Below are 19,575 nucleotides of genomic sequence, written 5' to 3' on the forward strand. Positions count from 1 at the left end.
TTGCCCTAAAGTTACTGCGTTCAAAGTTACGGACTACTTAATTTGAATTCGTAAATGCACTTTATTTATTATAGCGAATGATGCATAAATTGATAATTCATCTACTGAACGCTTTTTTTTTACTTAGGCCTTTTATATTGGTAAGTATGGTTTGTTGTTTTATAAACAAATAAATTTAAACACAAATATGATAAAGGGGTTCAGAGGAAAATGTAGATTATATTTATGAGGAGTACACAATCTTTCAATATAATTGCTTGTCAACAATTGGCTTAAACAATGTTGATGTTCCAAGGTTGGCATAATTATTGTACAGCGTTATGTAACACTAACAGATAGCTAAGCATAGTACGTACGTATAAACATGACAGCTAAAACTGCTTTAGGCATGGTGAGGCTAGTACAGTAGTATACATGAAACAAGTTTTAGCCATACGACGTGACCTACTTATGCAAAATCTTTAAAAACTTGTTTACTAGATAAGAATGTTTTTGCACATAACATTTATGTGTGGTCTGACACATAACAAAATTCCTCCGACACTGTTTTGACACAGTTCACAAACTTGTACAGACATTGAAAACATTCAAGAAGAACTTGACAAACCTCGTTTCAAGGCCTCGCGTCTACAAATCATGGCTTTTAATTCTCTTCTGAAGGATCTGTCATAGTAAGCATAAATCACCGGATTTGCCGTATAACCAATAGCATGTAAGCACCTCATGAATAGAAACAACTGAAGTTCCAGGTTCGAAACCCTAAACCATCTACCGGGACTACCAGAGTCAAAGAGTATAAAAATCCAAGTCGGAATAAAGGATAAAATTGTCACTATAGTGATAACGATGAACATTATGCTGGACTTGTGAGCTTTAGCACTAGCGCTAAGAGAATGGGCAAGAGAGCGCTTCCGGTGAGACAGAGTAATTGTGTCCGTCTTGTTTGATTTCCTAGAATCCATAGTACCCGATTTGCAAACATCTATCGATGTACTGCTGCTAACCGCACTAGATGGATTCCCTGATATCATCAACTTTAACTGTGGATGCTGGGTTTCTTTAATGTTGTCGGGGTCTTCATTTGTCTCTGCCGTCTCCGACCCTTTAGCACCATTTTCAGCAATGTTACTAAAAAGCAGCTTCAGTCTTGCACTTTGATCCTTCATTTCTTTGAAATGTCTCGTTTGTCTGTATATCACCCCTCCCACACAGCTGTAGAGAATGCCCATAGCTATAATCAGGACGCTGGACATCACAATCAAGAAAATTGTGTTGCCTTTGATTATTTCTTTTGCACCAAACATCGACATATCCGGACCGCAAACATTTGCAAATAGATTGTCTTCAACTTCAATTGTGCGAACTTTGAAGTATATGGCCTTTGGTAACGAGAGAACTATAGAGGCCAACGTGACAGCAATCAGTGCCCATTCCTTTACCTTCTTGCTCATCTGCTTTCGTAGTGGATGACATATTTTTCGGTATCTGTGTATGCAGATAACGACCAGGACTAGCAAGGATAAGATGAAAAAAACATTTGTGAAATACAGTAATATTTTACAACTAACGTCGTCAGGGTACCTCAAAGGATTGGCGTTTTTGGCGAACACAAGATTGGATGAAAAAATGCTGTGTAAAAAGTCGATGAGAGCCAACACAACAATAAAGTAGTGGTCCTCACGTTTCGTCCGAACTTTACTTTTGTAAACATAGATCACCAATATGTTTCCAACAATTCCAAGCAGTAAAAAAACTGCATTAATGACAGTATTTGGAAGATACCTCTGTCTAAAGAAGACATTGCACTCTTCTATTATTCCTTCCCTAAAGTCAGATGTCGTGTTTATCGAATGCATGTGTACACATTTAAACTCGGCTTCCTCCATGGTTAGGTGATTTATAATGTTTTCGTCAATCCCACAAATCCAGATATTAAAACACCGTCCTCTTGATTTAGAATGAATTCTTTCTTTTTTCACAACAGTAGGATGGAAATGGGGCGAGGGGATTTCCGGCAAGCGAGCAGACGATTCGTCCTTCTTAAAATATGTCAGCGTGTAAAATATAGCGCGCAAATATATTGATCTTGTTTACCGCTTAAATATGGGACTGTCTTGTTTACAGTACCTTTTATAATGAAAACCTTGTTAATATTTAAATTTTATCAGTTTTAAATATGAAGTTTATCTGGTAGTATTTGTTTTATCGATTAAAAGACATGGCAACATCATGCAACCTGTTCACGGTGTAAGTTTTCAAACGTATACGTCCTGGCCTTATCCATAACGTGCGGCAGACTGCGTGTTAAATGCAATGCGTATTCATTCAATTTTTAATCGTTCTATTTAAAAACCAGTTCTTCGAAAGAAATAATTCTATTCATAATTTCTTTTATCAATGATATCACTTCATGATTATTTAACTCGTGGATCAGACTGTGCTTTATTATATCTGAATATGTTAACCGGGTTATTTTTCAAGACGTTGAAATTGGAGGTTATTCATGCACACTTACTGTTATCAGCTCTAGCTATTTCTGACAACAGTGTAATCCAAGTAATGCAACCTACGTTAGTTTTCACAAAGCAATGAAACACGCACATAGGTAAATGAACTTGTGATATTTTAACATGCAATTTTTTGGCATTTATTTTTGAAGCCTATAATGATGATTTATTAATTGCTGTCGTTGTTGTTTGTTTAATCCCACCTGAGCTGAATGCTCAGATGAGTTTTCTAATAAAAATATGATGTCTGACGCAAGAGCCATCACAATTTTTAATTTGAGCCAATTTTTGTTTAATTATATGTCCATTGGTTTTAGAGAAAAAGACGAAATCCATTGGTTTTAGAGAAAAAGACGAAACTTAGACACATTAGACAGTAAAAAGATAGTAAAATCACAATTTTTTAATTAGCTTTCTGATATGAGAGGTCACAAAATAAGAAGAAAATTACCATATAATTAACATGAGAACAATATGATTATCTAACATATTCTTTTTTACATGAACTTTGTCACACTCACAAAGTTTTAGAGCACAACTTTTCGATATTCATGATAAATACCACCAGTTCTTTTCATAGGGCGTCAACAATGTTTATTTATTAGTATGACAATTTTCAAGATTTTTCAGTACCCCCCCCCCCCCCCCATTGCTTCAATGCACAGCTGAAATGAACACTTATTATATATATTAAGATTTTTTATTTATTTTCTCAGTAAGAAGTTTGCGTTCAATGTGAATTGCTTCGGTTAACAAGAAACAAAGTATTTGGATTGTCCTCCCTTTCATCAATTTCAAATGTACACTTCTGTAACAAGTATAATGTGTTTTTAATAAAAAATCGTCAAAGAATTAGGAACCGAAGGTAAGAGTATTGATAACTTTTAAAACTTTGTGATACTATTAGTTCAGTGGGTCAAATAAAATCATAAAACCAACAGGGACAAAACAGTGGCTGCAAGTACATTCAAATGCATCACATAAAGTGAATAATGTTTACAAATAAAAAGTCCAGAATAATAACTTAAGCTTTGTACTGAAACAGGAAATTAGTGTTTTCTGTTCCTAAAACAGGACACAGTAGTTAGAGTAAGGTATTTGATGAGAAATGACGTATGGGAAAAGATACAAGGAAGACTGTACGAGGTTTTGTAGTACGTGTATTGGCAAGACACTAATTAAAGCATAGTTACACTTCAATACAAATGTATCTTTATAGACTGGTAATTATAGTTCGTCGAAATTCAGTCAATTTTCTACAAGATAATTTTTAGAAGGGTTAGAACGCTGAATGGTCAACAAATTAACCATCAGATCTTCTTAAACATTTTAGAAAATGATTGATTAAGTCATAAACTATTATTTAGTAAAGAAAACATCCAAAACTTTTACCTTTTAAACTTGAGTATTTTTCTATACTTTTATATCGAACTCTTCTTCTATAGGAGATAAAAACAATCTAAAAATGGCAACAACCATCGAACCCTCTTAAGACAAGAGAAGAAATGTGACAAAGGGACAGTATTGGAAGGATATTCTGAATTTGTATACAATGTCTGGTGAAAGATTTTCACACATACATAATTAACCTTTATGTGGTTTTCGATTGGATTACATCCTTTAGTATCCCATTTAAGATCATAAAATCTCGGTAACATGAAAATCAGTCATGTGTCAGTGTTATTAAATTGGCCACTTCGTGACAGAGCAATATACACCTCACAGCTTAAACTTAAAACGAGGTTAAAAATATAATACAACAAAGTATTAGGAGTAGTTGATGTTCATATTGACTGATCTGAAATCTGCATGATTGTGATTTATAATACCAGTAATACGCTTAAAAGCAGATCTTATTCTAAAGTGTCTATATAAAGCGTAATTTGCAGTGATGATCTATGTAGAATTTAACATGACTCATCCTGGTTTAGATGCTGTATGTGACACATTTACATGTATTTCGGATGAACAGTTATATCTTATGAAGGGGGTCAATGACCTTGTGATTATGAACATTTTAAAGTAAATAAATTAAAAAAAAATACTAATAACTAAAAACTCAAAAAATTAAAAGATTTTACTTTTTTTTAATGTTTTGTTTGGCAGTTCTGATGTATATATGACTTTTAAATTTCCTATCAATCAAACCATGTTAAAGTAGTCCGAGTATCGCACTACGTCATAATACGGATTTTACAATATTGGTTCGACTTTTACAAAGCGTTTTAGATACCCGGTATTGATTTTGCTCTACATCGCTGTTGTAAACAATGGCAATAATAAGCAATTAGAACGGTAATATATGTATTCTATGAGAGATAGAAATGATGTATGTTGAGAAACTCGATTCTGTTAAAGTAAAATGAAAAACGAAGTTTCTGATTAACCTGGATCTCAGGTATGCTTATATCTTCTTTGTTTTGACCCCCCCCTCCCGAATTTTTCTTTTTCTTTTACTAAAACCGGTTTAAATTTAGAGACAGAAGCTATTTCGAATTTAATCAATTGTCAATTAATTAATGTTTCAATGATATCTAACATTGTTGACAGATCTAGGCAGAAAATTGTAGCAAAATGTGATTTTTACGGATTTTTTTGTCAGGGTCTACTTGGTTTAGAGCTTATAGCGTGAAAAGTAATCCGTCAACATATGATTTATTTTACCAAATCTTTTTTCTAAGATGTCAATCTATAGAATAAACACCATGAATTTAAGTTTGAGTCCATAAAATAGTAAAAAATTACCAAACGCGATACTAGCATTGCATTTTTTTGTTTTCCCTTTTGATACATCAGGTCCATAAAGCGTACTTACTTACAATAACTTACGCAAAATTATTGATGAGATATGGCTTAAATAAATATTTATACTCTATTTTGTATGTTCAGTTCTAATTTTCCCAAAATTGGTAATTATTTTTAGGAAAAACGAACATCTGCCAAATTTCATAATTGTCAATAATTTTCGCAAGGGGGTACACCCGTCTGAGAGGTGATAACAAACAAACTAGCATGTAAACATACATATTTTCTTTTGTATATGTATTGCTAGAATGTATATTTATCATTTAAAGCTAAGCTTTTAATGATTGAGCCCATTTAGTGCCGAGTATAGGACTACCTTAAGTGTTTTACTATAAGCCATATATATTGTCATTCTACTCGGTGAATAATCATTTCAATCTTATTAAGGATTACGTTTACTCAGAATGAAAAAGAAATTCCACTGAAAGTAATGAAAAACTCCATCTATAATTTGTTAGAGACTTTTTATTGTAGTGGGTTTTTTTTTTTTCGTTCTAAAAAGTAGGTCATTGACCTACTTTATGAGGTATTTTTTGAAAATTTAAGAACAATTCTTAAAAATGTTATATTATGAGATTTTCTTAATTGTGAAAATACTAGTATACAAATTGCTTAACTCCTTTAGTAATAAAATACAGTTTATGAATGGCAGTGGCACTAAATAGATACGAAGCATTCAGCTTTCTTTGACAATTTTTATCGTCCGAATTTCCTCTATCCATTTTTGATTCAATTTAACAAAAAAATCGAATGCTGATATAATGCTAAAACATTTATAGCATTAAACTAATTATATTGACCATATTCTGCTGACATAAAATTTATACGAGGTACTGATCAAAATTTTGAGATATTGTGTCTTTTATCGTTTTTAAAGGTATATGTGGCATATTGGAGTAAAATTTTTGAAATGAGTTTGAGTAAAAATATACATCATGCTTCTTATAATCAGACATTTCATAAACTTAAGGCCTGTAAAACATGTTCTTTCTTTAGTTATTTGTCTCTCATCTTTGCTACACATCGCAGTGATGAATATTAATGTCATCCGCCATTTGTAACGCTACTGCGCATGAGTGCGGGAAAACCTAGCCTTGAAAACACGACGGAAGAACAATTTGTTTACAAATTAGAATCACGTTTTTCATATCTTAAATTAGATAATTCTTATATCAGATGATAGCCGAAACATTATTATTCCGTTTTTCATTAAAATTGTTTATTATGTGTAATAAAGATAAAACACGATTTTAGCATCAACGACACGGTAAAATGAGTGAATACCCCCTCTCTCTGAGGAATGCATGTACTGGGAGTGTTTATTTATTCTTTATTCAAAAATACTTCTAAACGAAAATCCTTTTGGTTTATAACTTATAAAGTAAAGTCATGGAACACATGGAGCATGTAAATCCTGACTAGCAAAACCCCTACAACTTCATGATAAAAACTTAAGTTTAATTCGGCTTTAATTCCTATTCATCAATCTACATGGTTTCCGATGACAATCTTCCCTCTGTTCCTATCCTTGTCAGTTTGTCTCTTTTTTCTTTCATTGCCAAATCTGTCAAACTTAACGGTATACCTAACTTTCTCGTTGTTGCCATTGTTGTTGTGAAAGACTGAGCGTGGTATCACGTGACCGATTTAAGGCGGGGTTTCTTAAAATGTTGTATTTATTGTGGTCTCCACAATCTTCTATACTACTATTTTAAAATAATAGACTCGAATTTTTGGGCTTTAATACCGAGAAATCGGAAGAGAACTGTCTTTTGTTTTATACATTTTAAACATCATTGGTACTTAAAGATTACCAATTTGTTTTTATTTTTTCTCAATCAAGCTTCGCTAATTATAAAATCATCAACGAAAATTCCTTTTAAAAATCCGGAAATCATCTGGATTTTTTTGGATTTTACAAACTTGCGCATGCGCATTACATTCACGCTAGATCACGGGAGGCTCTTTAGTTTATGTTTCAACAATATCACATTTGCATGGATTAACTCAGAAACGATATTACAAATGCATGTAAATTTTCATTGAGAATATGTCATATATTCTATTCATCAAAGGAAATACGGGATATAACTCTAAACCGTTTTAACCCGATTGATATAAACTGCGTAATTTATTGTGAAGATCTATCTTTATATAACATATTTAAATAAATAAATCAATCACATATTTCTAAGCATGAAAAAATACGCCACATATACCTTTAAGCATTTTTCAATATTTTTATAGAATGTGCCCAACGATTATCGATATGAAACAGTGGGATAAAACGCACAAAAAATATGCAAAATTATCTTGAAAAACACAATGCATTTGCATCACCCAATGTTGAAATTTAATGCAAAACGGAATCGATTTTCATCTATTTGCTGATGTTTCTCTTGTTGGAAAAGCTCGATAAATTGGCATTGAATATATACCATAATTGATTAAACATGACATGATAACTAGTATGCAAATCAATATTTAATGAGTTACATGTTTATATTTATTTAAATGAATATAGAACAATTTTGTTGTTGCAAATAATTAAATAGTGATGATTTATTTTTATAAACCAACAGCAAAGGTGTATTAACAATAGCAAAATGAAAAAAAAATAGTGAACAACCTCCCACGCTGTTACCTGAAATGCACTAGGTATATTAAATAATTTGATATATTAGGTATAACTTTCAAAAGTCATCACATTGAAATTGCAAATATGCCAATCTATATTAGAACTTTATTCGTAACAACAACATACATGTATTTCTAAGCATAAAAGACCCAAACTTCATGGAAAAATGATGGAATCATAATCTTCTGGTTGTATGCACATCTACATACTGTGTCCGACATACCGACAACGTTTTTTTTTAAATTCTGTGCAGCAGTTTCCGAGTTGTTATACTAACAAACTGCTCATTACTATACTTGGAATAGTCAATATATTGCCAAAATTCAAAAGGATCAAAATTCAAAGAATTACAGAGTGGGAATTACTGACAGAATGCACATCAATACGTATCTGTAAACCCTCAATGTGCCCCCTCCCCTCTGGGATCATAATGTGAAACAAGAGGCCCATGGGGCCACATCGCTCACCTGAGCAACAATGGGCGTTCAAAATATATTGTGCCGTATGGTCCCTCGGTAGAATCACAAAAAATAAATATTGTAAAGTATTAGAATTTTAAACTTATTTTTGCATACACGTAATCTTTGACATTGTACCTTCATGAATGCTATTTTTTACCAGAATAAGAAAATCCTACGCAAGATATAAAACTAAACATTTGGTAGGAGTACACTGTTAAGTTGTTAACTTCCAATTCCCTATATTTTCGTTCTGCCCCCCCCCCCCCCACTTTGTAAAGCGATCAAAATATATGAAAGCATATAGGTACATTTTTTTCATCAACTACTTACTAGTTATTGTATTTAAAAAAAAAATAATAGTTATTGTTTTTTATTTTAAAAATCCTACAAGTATAGATGTGAAGAAGAAAATTGTACCTCAATATGCTCAATTCCTCAAATTAAAAAAATTAAAAAATTTTATTTGTCTTTTCCATTATAATTAAATGACTGTTATTTACTTCGCGTACAAACCAGGATAATTTTCCGCTGTGATATTTTCTTAGGAATAGCGATAATTACTTTATCCCTGCAACAGAAATGTGCCAGAACTATGGAAACTGTTTTAAAGATGTCGTTTAACTTTTTATTTACCAGTGTCTGAAAAACTATCAAAATTGATGTAGATTTCACATTATTTATTGCATAAAGAGGAAGCCCCAGAGAGTAGGTATATACAGAATATCATTCTTTATTTTGTTTGTACAAGTATTTAACATACTCTAATTCATATAGAATTTCTAATGTTCAACCAAAATTTCAGCGTCAATTGTAGAATTATAAGCAAGATACATAGCCCACAGTTCGCCTAGGTTTGAGTCATATTTTGTTCACATGAGTTTATCACATTCAGCTTAAGATTTTTAACTTGGTATTTCCTATTCAGCATTTAAAATGGAAAAAAGAATGGCCTAAGATTTTCAATTCTTTTATTCAGTCAAGACCAGTTCACTGGTATTTGAGGTTCAAAATCAGTTTATACAAATGTACACAAACACAGTCAAGGATCACAGTAGGAGTAATAATGACGGAAAAAGGTTAAGTTTACAATACAATAAGTTGTTAAAGTTGGTTTCTGGAAGAACAGACTTTGACAATTTTCTTAATAAATATTGACAATTTTTTTACTTTTTTAATCCTTAGTTTTTAAGATCTGTGTACAAACATAGAATTGTGAGCAAATATCTGTATCTTGCTTATAATTCGAAGCTGAACACTCAAATGTGGTTAGTAAATAGAAATTGTAAACAATTAAACACGAGAAACATGCACTATAACAAATAAAGAACACAATTTATTTTTTCGAAATGAATCATATATATACATGTATATACCTACATATTTCTGACAGCGATATCAAACTCTATTTAAACTGAATAAACTCGAGAAAATGCCGAGCATCTCAACAAAACCTATTGCATTAATCTACCATTACGCAAAAGATAATGCCGAATTACCGATAGAATGAATTGTATTTCAGTACTTTTTTGATACATCAGATTTTGCTTAATTTGCGCAGGTAAACAGTTAACTGTTTGATTTACTGAAGTCTCTGTTTGATTTGATACGTAAAAATCACGAAATACAGACGATAGTTCTGAGGTTACAAAGCATAAATAATGAAAACGAAACGAAAATCAGAGCTAGCTAACACCAACGTCATGTGTGAAAACTGTCAACGCATTGAAATATTTAGCCTCAATTTACTTCACAAAATCGGCACCAATATATATTGCATGTTTCAAAAATCTCCCTTCATTCGCGAACTGTTGCACAACAAGCAAATTCATCAAAGTCAGATCGACCCTTTTTCGTATAATGTCATGGCTGCTTTAAACAAAGAACCTCGTTTTAGAAGTATGGAATACGAGTCTTGGTAAAATGGGTATGCAAACCCGGGCCGTGGCAAAATAAAAACCGGGGCAGATCGGCAAATATCAATTCCAAATACGCATTATTTTGCAGCAATATTTACAGCAAATACAAATATACTGGTCCATCAAACATCCTGAAATTTTAATGAGATTGGCAGATAAATACCTGCAAATTTTTTGTTTTGCCCAGGCCAAGTCTTGTCTACCCATTTTACCGGATGCCGAACCCGATTGAAACACGCCTTTCCTTTATTATTATTTTCGTAATAACTCGGATTTGAAACAGAATTATACCTTAATTTTTGCAATTTATATATTCCTTCCCATAAGGATAATTTATGCTTAACTACGTTGAATTGGAATCAGTAGTTCTTGAGATGAAGATTTTTAAAAATGCACCCCCCTTTTTCTACAGTTCCAAGTTTTTCTCCGCTTTGAATACAGATCGGACTTTTAATTCTGCAATTTATATTCGACCTCCCATAAGGATGCTTTGTGCCAAATTTGGTTGAAATTGGATTAGCGGTTTTAGAGAAGAAGTTCAAAATGTAAAAGGTTTACAGCCGGACAGACGGACGGACGGACAGACGGACGACGGACAAAAGGTGATCAGAAAAGCTCACTTGAGGTTTCAGCTCAGGTGAGCTAAAAACGTGAATCCATACTACCTGGGGATTCTTCTAAACACTTTTCGGATTTTTTTTGGCCACTTGGTTTTTCCATATATTCCTATGTAGAAATTGGCCCCTTTGAACATATTTGAAAGCCCTTTCCCAAAGAATGCATTGTAGTTCTGGAGAGGATGTGAAAAGTTTTGATAAAAAATCCTCACATTAGCCTTTGGCTCAAGTGAGCTAATAAGGATGGATGCAAAGCTACTGAGCTAGATTTAATGGATTAAACATAAAGTGAAAGTTGTCTAAATCGGCTGAATTGAAAAAGCGTGTAATATTCTTCACTGTGCAGCGAGATGGACAACAAATTAACCATCAGATCTACCTAAAAAAAAATTATTTAGCTGCGGATACAGGGTTATATCCCCCCTGTTTTATTGTTGCCCTCGTTGTCATCGGATGAATTAGAGGCAGTGGCAAATTGCAATGGCTCAAATTATCTCTCTTTCAACACAACTTTGTTTGAGCAAATTCATGAAAGGGCAAAACAAAACTGTTTGCAAGAGGAGCAAAAATAACCCTGTATACAGTATAGATGATTATTTTGTAGAGAGAAAATCCATACATTTTATCTTTTAAATTTGTTTATTTTCTAATATTTTTTTGTGGAACTGTTCTTCTAAAATACAGTCTAAAAAAGGCTACAACCATCAAGCCTACTTAAGTGGTTATTATGATTTAGACCGGTGGAATATGCAACTGGGCATTTATTAAAGAGACACAATTTGACCATGCAATGTCGCGATCTTGGACGAAATAGTTCATATGTCGACAAAAATAGTGTGTGTACTACTTTTGCAAATGCCATGGTAAAATAGCTATTGTGGTACTTAAATTGTTTATCTGCCGCTTGGAACATAATGAATTAAGGAGCGTTGCATAAGCTGAAGAACGCTTTCATAAGTATTCCGAGTCTTAACCGTTAAGAATGTTAACAGCAGTGTTATCATGACAATGTATACATCTTTATTATCTCCGATACTGCAAGTAAACACAGAAAGTATTTGTTAATATTTATTTGGCGTTAAAGGAAACGGCTGATATATACATTGATCAAATTGTTTTCAAGGCAAATCATTAATATGGACTGCATTCAAACAGATCCCTCAAAAGGTACAACTGTATCAATAAACAATCAAATAAGTAAGCTAAACTGGGAGATGCTGGGCTCAAAGTCAAATTTCAACACATCCAATTATCATACACATCAAATATCAAATCAATGTGACATTGACCATGATAGGTGCAGATGTCAAGGACGAAGTTTTAAATGTCATGGAAAAGCCGCTCAATAGCTATATGAACCCAGCCGATACACTGGGTTATATTACAAATAAATTTTTGAACTTGAAAATATAGTTCAACATTTTCTCAATTAAAAGCACCATGAAAGCAAATTAAACATTTGACACAATTGAAAGTCATACACTATCATACAGTAATGTTAATTCCCTCTCTCTACAAATATACTGTTTTAAGGCATAGTTATTGACTTTTTATACGGGCCAACCTAATTTATGATCCAACTTTTCTAAAAGTGTCTAACTTACTAAATTCTTTTTAATTATCTTTGCAAGATTCATTTAAACCATGTGTTATTGTTAAAAAACGTTTTAACGTGTTATTCTTGGTTTTTTTAACTATTTTGTTTTGGTGTTGATGGCACAGTCTGATTCCTAGACAGCTAAATGCTTTGTTTACCAGTCCCTTCCGCCACAGACACAGACTCGACTGTTTTTAAGTACATTGCGTTTGTAAATCCATGTGCACTGTTGGTCACGTATCCTCCTTTCTGTAACTGATGTTTAATCACAAGTAAAACCACAATTATGATGATCAATAATGTCACTGTCCCAATCAGTATACCCACTATTTGTCCAGCTGTCAGAATATTTGGCTCATCAGGCTCTGAAAAATATCACAATTATTCCATCATTTTCATCAATACATTAACAAATCAAGCAATAGAGCCAAGGTTTACAATCGGAAATGGGTAAAATGTTCATGAATACCAAAAACAGAATAAACAATAAAAAGAAAATATATATTTATCATTCTTGTTTTGTTTCATACCGCAATATTTCATTTAGTATATGGTAATAGTCCGTGTATCACTAAGCTAGTAAACAATGTAGTTTGCATGGATTTTTTCATAATGTTTATGATTGTTTATGATTGTTGTTTTAAATACTAGTATTCCTCTCAAACCCATGTTATGTTTTTAAAGGATTTTAATTTTATCAAGTGCAATAAGTTTTCATTTATATGTGTAGAAATCTAATGGAGGTTTTTCTTCATAAGCTTTTCAATATTAAAAATATACCATAATACAATATCCAATTACATGTAATATTTAACCCCTCCTATAAGATTATCACGGTATCTTAGATAAAATAAAAGTACTGGAAATTCTGGAAAGCGATCAATCACCAAGTTTACTGTCAAGTTTTTAGGAATACATGTATTTGCATTATTTTTCATTTTTGGGTAAGTTTAAAGTATAGTTTAAAAATCAACAGTTTAATATAGGACAGATCAATATCTTCTTCTTTTTCTTGAAAAATCAACGTGTCATATATTCAATTTTGAAAAATTAATAACAAATTACAAATCTATACTTTTTATATATACCCATTATTAGGATGTGCATATTCTTATAAAACAAGTGAATCAAGTTTGAATTCACGTCGAGCAAAGCATGGGACTATATTTTAGAATCATCAAATCATTTTTAAAACCAGATACTAGTAACATAGCAGACCGGGGATCCGTTTCTCCTATTACTAATACCTTTTAGGGATATTCAATGAAATGAAACCCATTTTTTCAAGTTGAACTCACAGCGTACAAAATATAGGTCAACATTTCAAATCAACTCATCTTTCAAATCGGTTTTACATTTAAGATAAAGGTAATCGAATCTTTCCGCTATTAAGACTATTTTGCGACTTTAAAGAAAAATCAGGAGTTCGTGTAAAATATACACCATTCGTAGTTGTTTACCTTCTTTTAAACGTGCAAACGCTATAAATGAAAATATTTGAAGGGCAATGGTAGTGTCCACAGCTTGAGATCACGCATCTAGTTTCGAAATAGTTTTTGGATTTTTACCATGAAATATAGTATGTATCATAGTGCATGCATATTTTCATCACAAAATCACCAATATTTTCATTTTACAACTTCTTTCTTTATGGACGGCGTCATTTCAATATATGATAAACTACAACACTTCTGTTTTTTCTTAAATCATTTTTCTCTCTAAATTTTGATCAATTTAATTGTTTTCATTACAAATGTCGTTTTTTGCCCAACTGTGGATGAAAACTCAATAAATGCTTGCTTCATCAAAAAGACCCTTTTATAAGTTTAATATAGATACTTCGTCATTCTTATTAAAAATATAAACATACAACTAGCCCAGCGTTCGGTACTCGCAATACTTTGATTCCTCGTAGGTGGCGCTTTTACTAAGCATCTGGTTGCACAATAGTGTTGGTTATGTGACATCAAGCATGATATACGCTAACCGCTTGTATTTATACCTAGTTTGATCTTGGGGGCTACACGTGCAGGTTCTTTGGGTTTCAAAGATTGTTCTTTAGTCGTACTTCTTGACACACCAATGATTATGGATGAAGACACGGTTTGCTTCGGTGATACAACCTCGAAATCAGAACTTGTAGTGCTTACTACTACCGACGGGTTTTCACCTGCAGTTGGAGCAGTAGTAATAGTTGTGTCAAAAGCTGCAAAAATATGATATTTACTTCAAAAAGCAGCTTACAAAATATGTTTACTATAAATTGACACGTTGGAAGCTTTGATAGACAAAGTGTCATTAGTTTTTAGTTGTCTCCTTTGAAATAAATAGAATGCCACATTATAAAATAAACTAGATTGAATAATGAAAGACATAGAAAAAAGGAAAATATTTATTGCATTACTTACAAATATTTGAAATAATGACCCAATACATGTATAACGATGTTCGTATTTAAAACCCTGAAGTATTTACTTACTTTCATGTCCAGAACAGCCATATGGTTTCAAATAGTTATCACAATTGATATCATTGAATTTTCCTGTATTCTTCATTTCCACACACTCTTCGGATTCGTGACCCCAACTTCCCGAAGGTTCCCTATCATTCCAGTTTTTAAAAGAATTATCAGGTTCGTCAATCCATTTAAATTTACTATCTACAATACATGAAACATATTTAAGAATATCATACCCATCTTGTCCTAAGTTCTGAAAATACTATCACACTAATGTTTATGTTAAATATATATGTACTTGACCAACCTAAGTTTTCTTCTGGGTAATAATCAAAGTATTCGTAGCTCTCATCTTCGCTTCTAATTCTTCTCATTCCTATCCACAGAGGGAAATCGTATCTTCCAACTTTTGATTCAACACTTTGTCTTACATGTTCTACCTCTTTTATATTTCTGAAGGAAAGCAAATTCATCCCACGGTTAGTACAATTTGCTTTAGCTTGAGACCATGTTACTCTTGCGTTCGGGTCTACATAGAAACAAAATCCCTGAAACCTAGAACTGTCCGGAGGACATTTTCCTGGGATAGGTGTCGTGGGAGGGTTTCCTGTTTATAAATTAATGGTTAAAATTAATATTTATCCTTGCATAGCGCAAGATAAAAAGTGTAAAGAAAAGAAAATACGTAAGAAGTACACACCAGAATTATATTCACATATTGCTGGATACTTCAAATCACATTGAGTATCCTTCCATTCTACATTCAACAATACTGTGCAGTATTCTCCCTCATTCAAACTTGGTTCATTTAAGGCCCATTTTACGTACGTATATGGCCAATTATCCAACCAAATATGAGACTCATTCTGCAAAAAGGTATACACTTATATTGAAATGCGTTACAATTAAAATACATGCTCATTCAAACGGCATGTCAGTGTAATATATTATAATTAGGGCTTTTCGACTTTCGGTCGAAACGACCTATTGTTTTCGTTCTGCTTTATTATTATTATTCTTCTCGACAAAGTTTCGTGAGCGATTTTTTGAAAAAAGAAAATAAAAATAAAAATCGTTAGCGACAACTTTTTTCTATCACTTGCTGTTTTTGAAATATTAGACTTCAAACTATGAAAAAAGGGGGATGAAAAAACTAAAAATTGAAATAACCACCAAATTTTTAAAATGAGGAATGGAAAATGTTATAACTGTCATAATTATCATATATTTAAAGTTTTGTTTGAAACCATTGAGAACTCCCGGTTTTATAAGTTGATAAAAAATCGTCTATGGGTGTTTTAATGTTAAAGTCAATTCACGCGTGCCACTTTTTCTCAAACAGTTTTCAAGTAAATTTTTTCATATCTAATATTTACATTGAGGGACCTAATTTGCAGACCGGAAAATGTTTGGGGATAAAAATTTTGAAAGATAAGGGATCTAGAGGGGTCAAAGCTAAAAACAACCCTTTAGCTGTATCTTTTTTATTTTTCATATGATTTTTAAAATCTTTTCGGTTTAAAGTTTTGAGTAAAGAGTATAATTTACAAATTATGGTCCGTAGGGCCATTTTTTGACTTCTTATAGGAGTTTTAAGGGCGTGAATATTGCAACTTTTTAAAAGTTGAAAAAGTGATTTAGAAAGAGTTATCTCGCTTTGCTCAATAAGCTTAGAACATTAATACTCTAGGCATACCACGTTTTCTATTTGAGAAAGGAATACTTACTTTTTTATGAGTTTTTGGAAATATTCTTTTAGAAATTAAAAGTATATTTACTTTTAAAGTTCTGAAGTTATCTTTTTTTGACATTGCATTATTTATAAGGTTATATTTCTAATAGGCAACTGATTCACTGGTATTTGAGGTTCAAAATCAGTTTATACCAATGAACACAAACACAGTCAAGGATCACATGTACAGTAGGAGTAATAATGACGAAAAAAGGTTAAGTTTACAATACAATAAGTTGTTAAAGTTGGTTTCTGGAAGAACAGACTTTGACAATTTTCTTAATAAATATTGACCAATTTTTTACTTTTTTAATCTTTAGTTTTTAAGATCTGTGTACAAACATAGAATTGTGAGCAAATCTCTGTATCTTGCTTATAATTCGAAGCTTAACACTCAAATATGGTTAGTAAATAGAAATTGTAAACAATTAAACACAAGAAACATGCACTATAACAAATAAAGAACACAATTTATTTTTTCGAAATGAATCATATATATACATGTATATACCTACATATTTCTGACAGCGATATCAAACTCTATTTAAACTGAATAAACTCGAGAAAATGCCGAGCATCTCAACAAAACCTATTGCATTAATCTACCATTACGCAAATGATAATGCCGAATTCCCGATAGAATGAATTGTATTTCAGTACTTTTTTGTTACATCAGATTTTGCTTAATTTGCACAGGTAAACAGTTAACTGTTTGATTTACCGAAGTCTCTGTTTGATTTGATACGTAAAAATCACGAAATACAGACGATAGTTCTGAGGTTACAAAGCATAAATAATGAAAACGAAACGAAAATCAGAACAAGCTAACACCAACGTCATGTGTGAAAACTGTCAACGCATTGAAATATTTAGCCTTAATTTACTTCACAATATCGACATCAAAATATTTTGCATGTTTCAAAAATTTCCCTTCATACGCTAACTGTTGCATAGCAAGCAAATTCATCAAAGGCAGATCGACCCTTTTTCGTATAATGTCATGGGTGCTTTAAACAAAGAACCTCGTTTTAGAAGTATGGAATACGAGTCTTGGTAAAATGGGTATGCAAACCCGGGCCGTGGCAAAATAAAAGCCGGGACAGATCGGCAATCGTCAATTCCAAATACGCATTATTTTGCAGCAATATTTACAGCGAATACAAATATACTGGTCCATCAAATATCCTGAAATTTTAATGAGATTGGCAGATTAATACCTACCAATCTTTTGTTTTGCTCAGGCCAAGTCTTGCCTACCCATTTTACCGTATGCCGAACCCGAAGCTATTAAACTGATTGAAACACGACTTTCCTTTAATATTATTTTTGTAATAACTCAGATTTGAAACAGAATTAGCACTTAATTTTTGCAATTTATATAATCCTACCCATCTCGGTAGTTCTTGAGAAGAAGATTTTTTTAAAATGCACCCCCCTTTTTCTACAGTTTCAAGGTTTTCTCCGCTTTGAAAACAGTTCGGACTTTTATTTCTGCAAATTATATTCGCCCTCCCATAAGGATGCTTTGTGCTAAATTTGGTTGAAATTGGTTGAGCGGTTTTAGAGTTTTAAAGTTCAAAATGTAAAAGTTTACAGACGGACAGACAGACGGAAGGACAGACAGACGGACGACGGACAATATGTGATCAGAATAGCTCACTTGAGCTTTCAGCTCAGGTGAGCTAAAAAAGGGAAAGGGGATGTCGAAAAGCCCTTACTTTTTGTTGAAGACAAAAAAAGTTCTAGTTCAATATGTCACTGTAATATTAAAATTCTTATTTATTTAAAAATTAAATATCCAAGTTTTCAAACGGTCAATCAATAACACAGACGGACTAAACACGATACACATATACCTCTCGCTTCAATCCTATCCAGACTGCACCAGGTACATCTTTTGCTAATACCTCTATGGACATTTGTTCATACTTCGAGTTAATAGAAGCCAAGTTAGCCCCGTCTAGTTTGCAGGTTGATTGGGCACCGTCAAAGTCCCTGGCAGTATTAACCACACGGAAGCAACTGTCTGCAGTGGCCGTGTAACCACTTGGACACTTCGACACAGCTGGAGCTTGCGTTGGATATCTTAAAGCTGCAATATATATATATATATATATATATATATATATATATATATATATATATATATATATATATATATATATATATATATATATAGGATAAAACTTTGATTTATCGACGTAAAAAAAAATTGAAATAAGTTAAAAATCATGCAATGATAGTTTTATGATTCAACTCTCTCCTTAATCACCTTTATTTGTTTGACAAATATATCCTCTTGAAACTGAGCATGAGACATCATTCCATTTGCCTGTAACATCGGCTGGTATTAACATTTCAACACAATGTTCCTACAAATATAAACATAGAACCAGTTTTCTTGTATCTTTTATATCTCATTCACAAAAGAAAACTTAAGCTTGAGCACATGTTGATTAGGATAAACACATAGCTTTAAACTTAATCTAGGACTTCGAAAATTTCTAAATGGTAAGCATAGAACTTTTATTTAAGGGCATTGGCAACGAAGTTTTCCGGAAATAAAAAATCCGTACCTGCATTTTTTCTTTTATACATCGAATTTCAGTTACCGTTCTTGAGTTTTCTTGTAATTGTGAGTTATCGCCCGTAACACGAACTCTTTAGCTTATTAGAGTAATAAAAACAGCGTTTCCGAGGTAAACAGAAAATTCGAGAGATGAAGCGACATCGTTCTACATCGACTGGCAGGTTCATTTCAGCTTCCAAAAAGAAAAGAATCGACGTATTTAAAGCAAACAACGTAAGAAAGATTATTAATGACCACTCATATTCATCTAAGCT

General features: G+C 32.4%; 2 protein-coding genes across 2 annotated transcripts in view; both read right to left on the reverse strand.

The window, feature by feature from the left end:
- Window positions 1-587: 587 nt before the first annotated feature.
- On the reverse strand, window positions 588-1,451 carry LOC128187430 (uncharacterized). Its single transcript, XM_052857874.1, has one exon. It carries the CDS (start codon window positions 1,449-1,451, stop codon window positions 588-590), a length of 864 nt encoding a protein of 287 aa, XP_052713834.1.
- A 10,548-nt stretch (window positions 1,452-11,999) lies between these two features.
- LOC128188724 (macrophage mannose receptor 1-like) overlaps window positions 12,000-19,575 on the reverse strand; it is a 49,742-nt gene continuing 42,166 nt past the window's right edge. Inside the window, exons 36-42 of the mRNA XM_052859948.1 lie at window positions 19,004-19,103; window positions 18,588-18,823; window positions 15,700-15,865; window positions 15,307-15,606; window positions 15,021-15,200; window positions 14,544-14,747; window positions 12,000-12,906 (exon numbers count right to left, since the gene is read on the reverse strand). Of these exons, the coding sequence (XP_052715908.1) occupies window positions 12,683-12,906; window positions 14,544-14,747; window positions 15,021-15,200; window positions 15,307-15,606; window positions 15,700-15,865; window positions 18,588-18,823; window positions 19,004-19,103 (1,410 nt within the window). The 3' untranslated portion in view covers window positions 12,000-12,682. The remainder of the gene's footprint in view (window positions 12,907-14,543; window positions 14,748-15,020; window positions 15,201-15,306; window positions 15,607-15,699; window positions 15,866-18,587; window positions 18,824-19,003; window positions 19,104-19,575) is intronic.

Source organism: Crassostrea angulata, chromosome 6 (genome assembly GCF_025612915.1).
Source record: "Crassostrea angulata isolate pt1a10 chromosome 6, ASM2561291v2, whole genome shotgun sequence".
NCBI lineage: Eukaryota > Metazoa > Mollusca > Bivalvia > Ostreida > Ostreidae > Magallana > Magallana angulata.

Bases quoted from the DNA above. Each gene is read 5' to 3' on its own strand.
- LOC128187430 (XM_052857874.1), bottom strand. From the start codon at position 1,451: ATGAGCAAGAAGGTAAAGGAATGGGCACTGATTGCTGTCACGTTGGCC.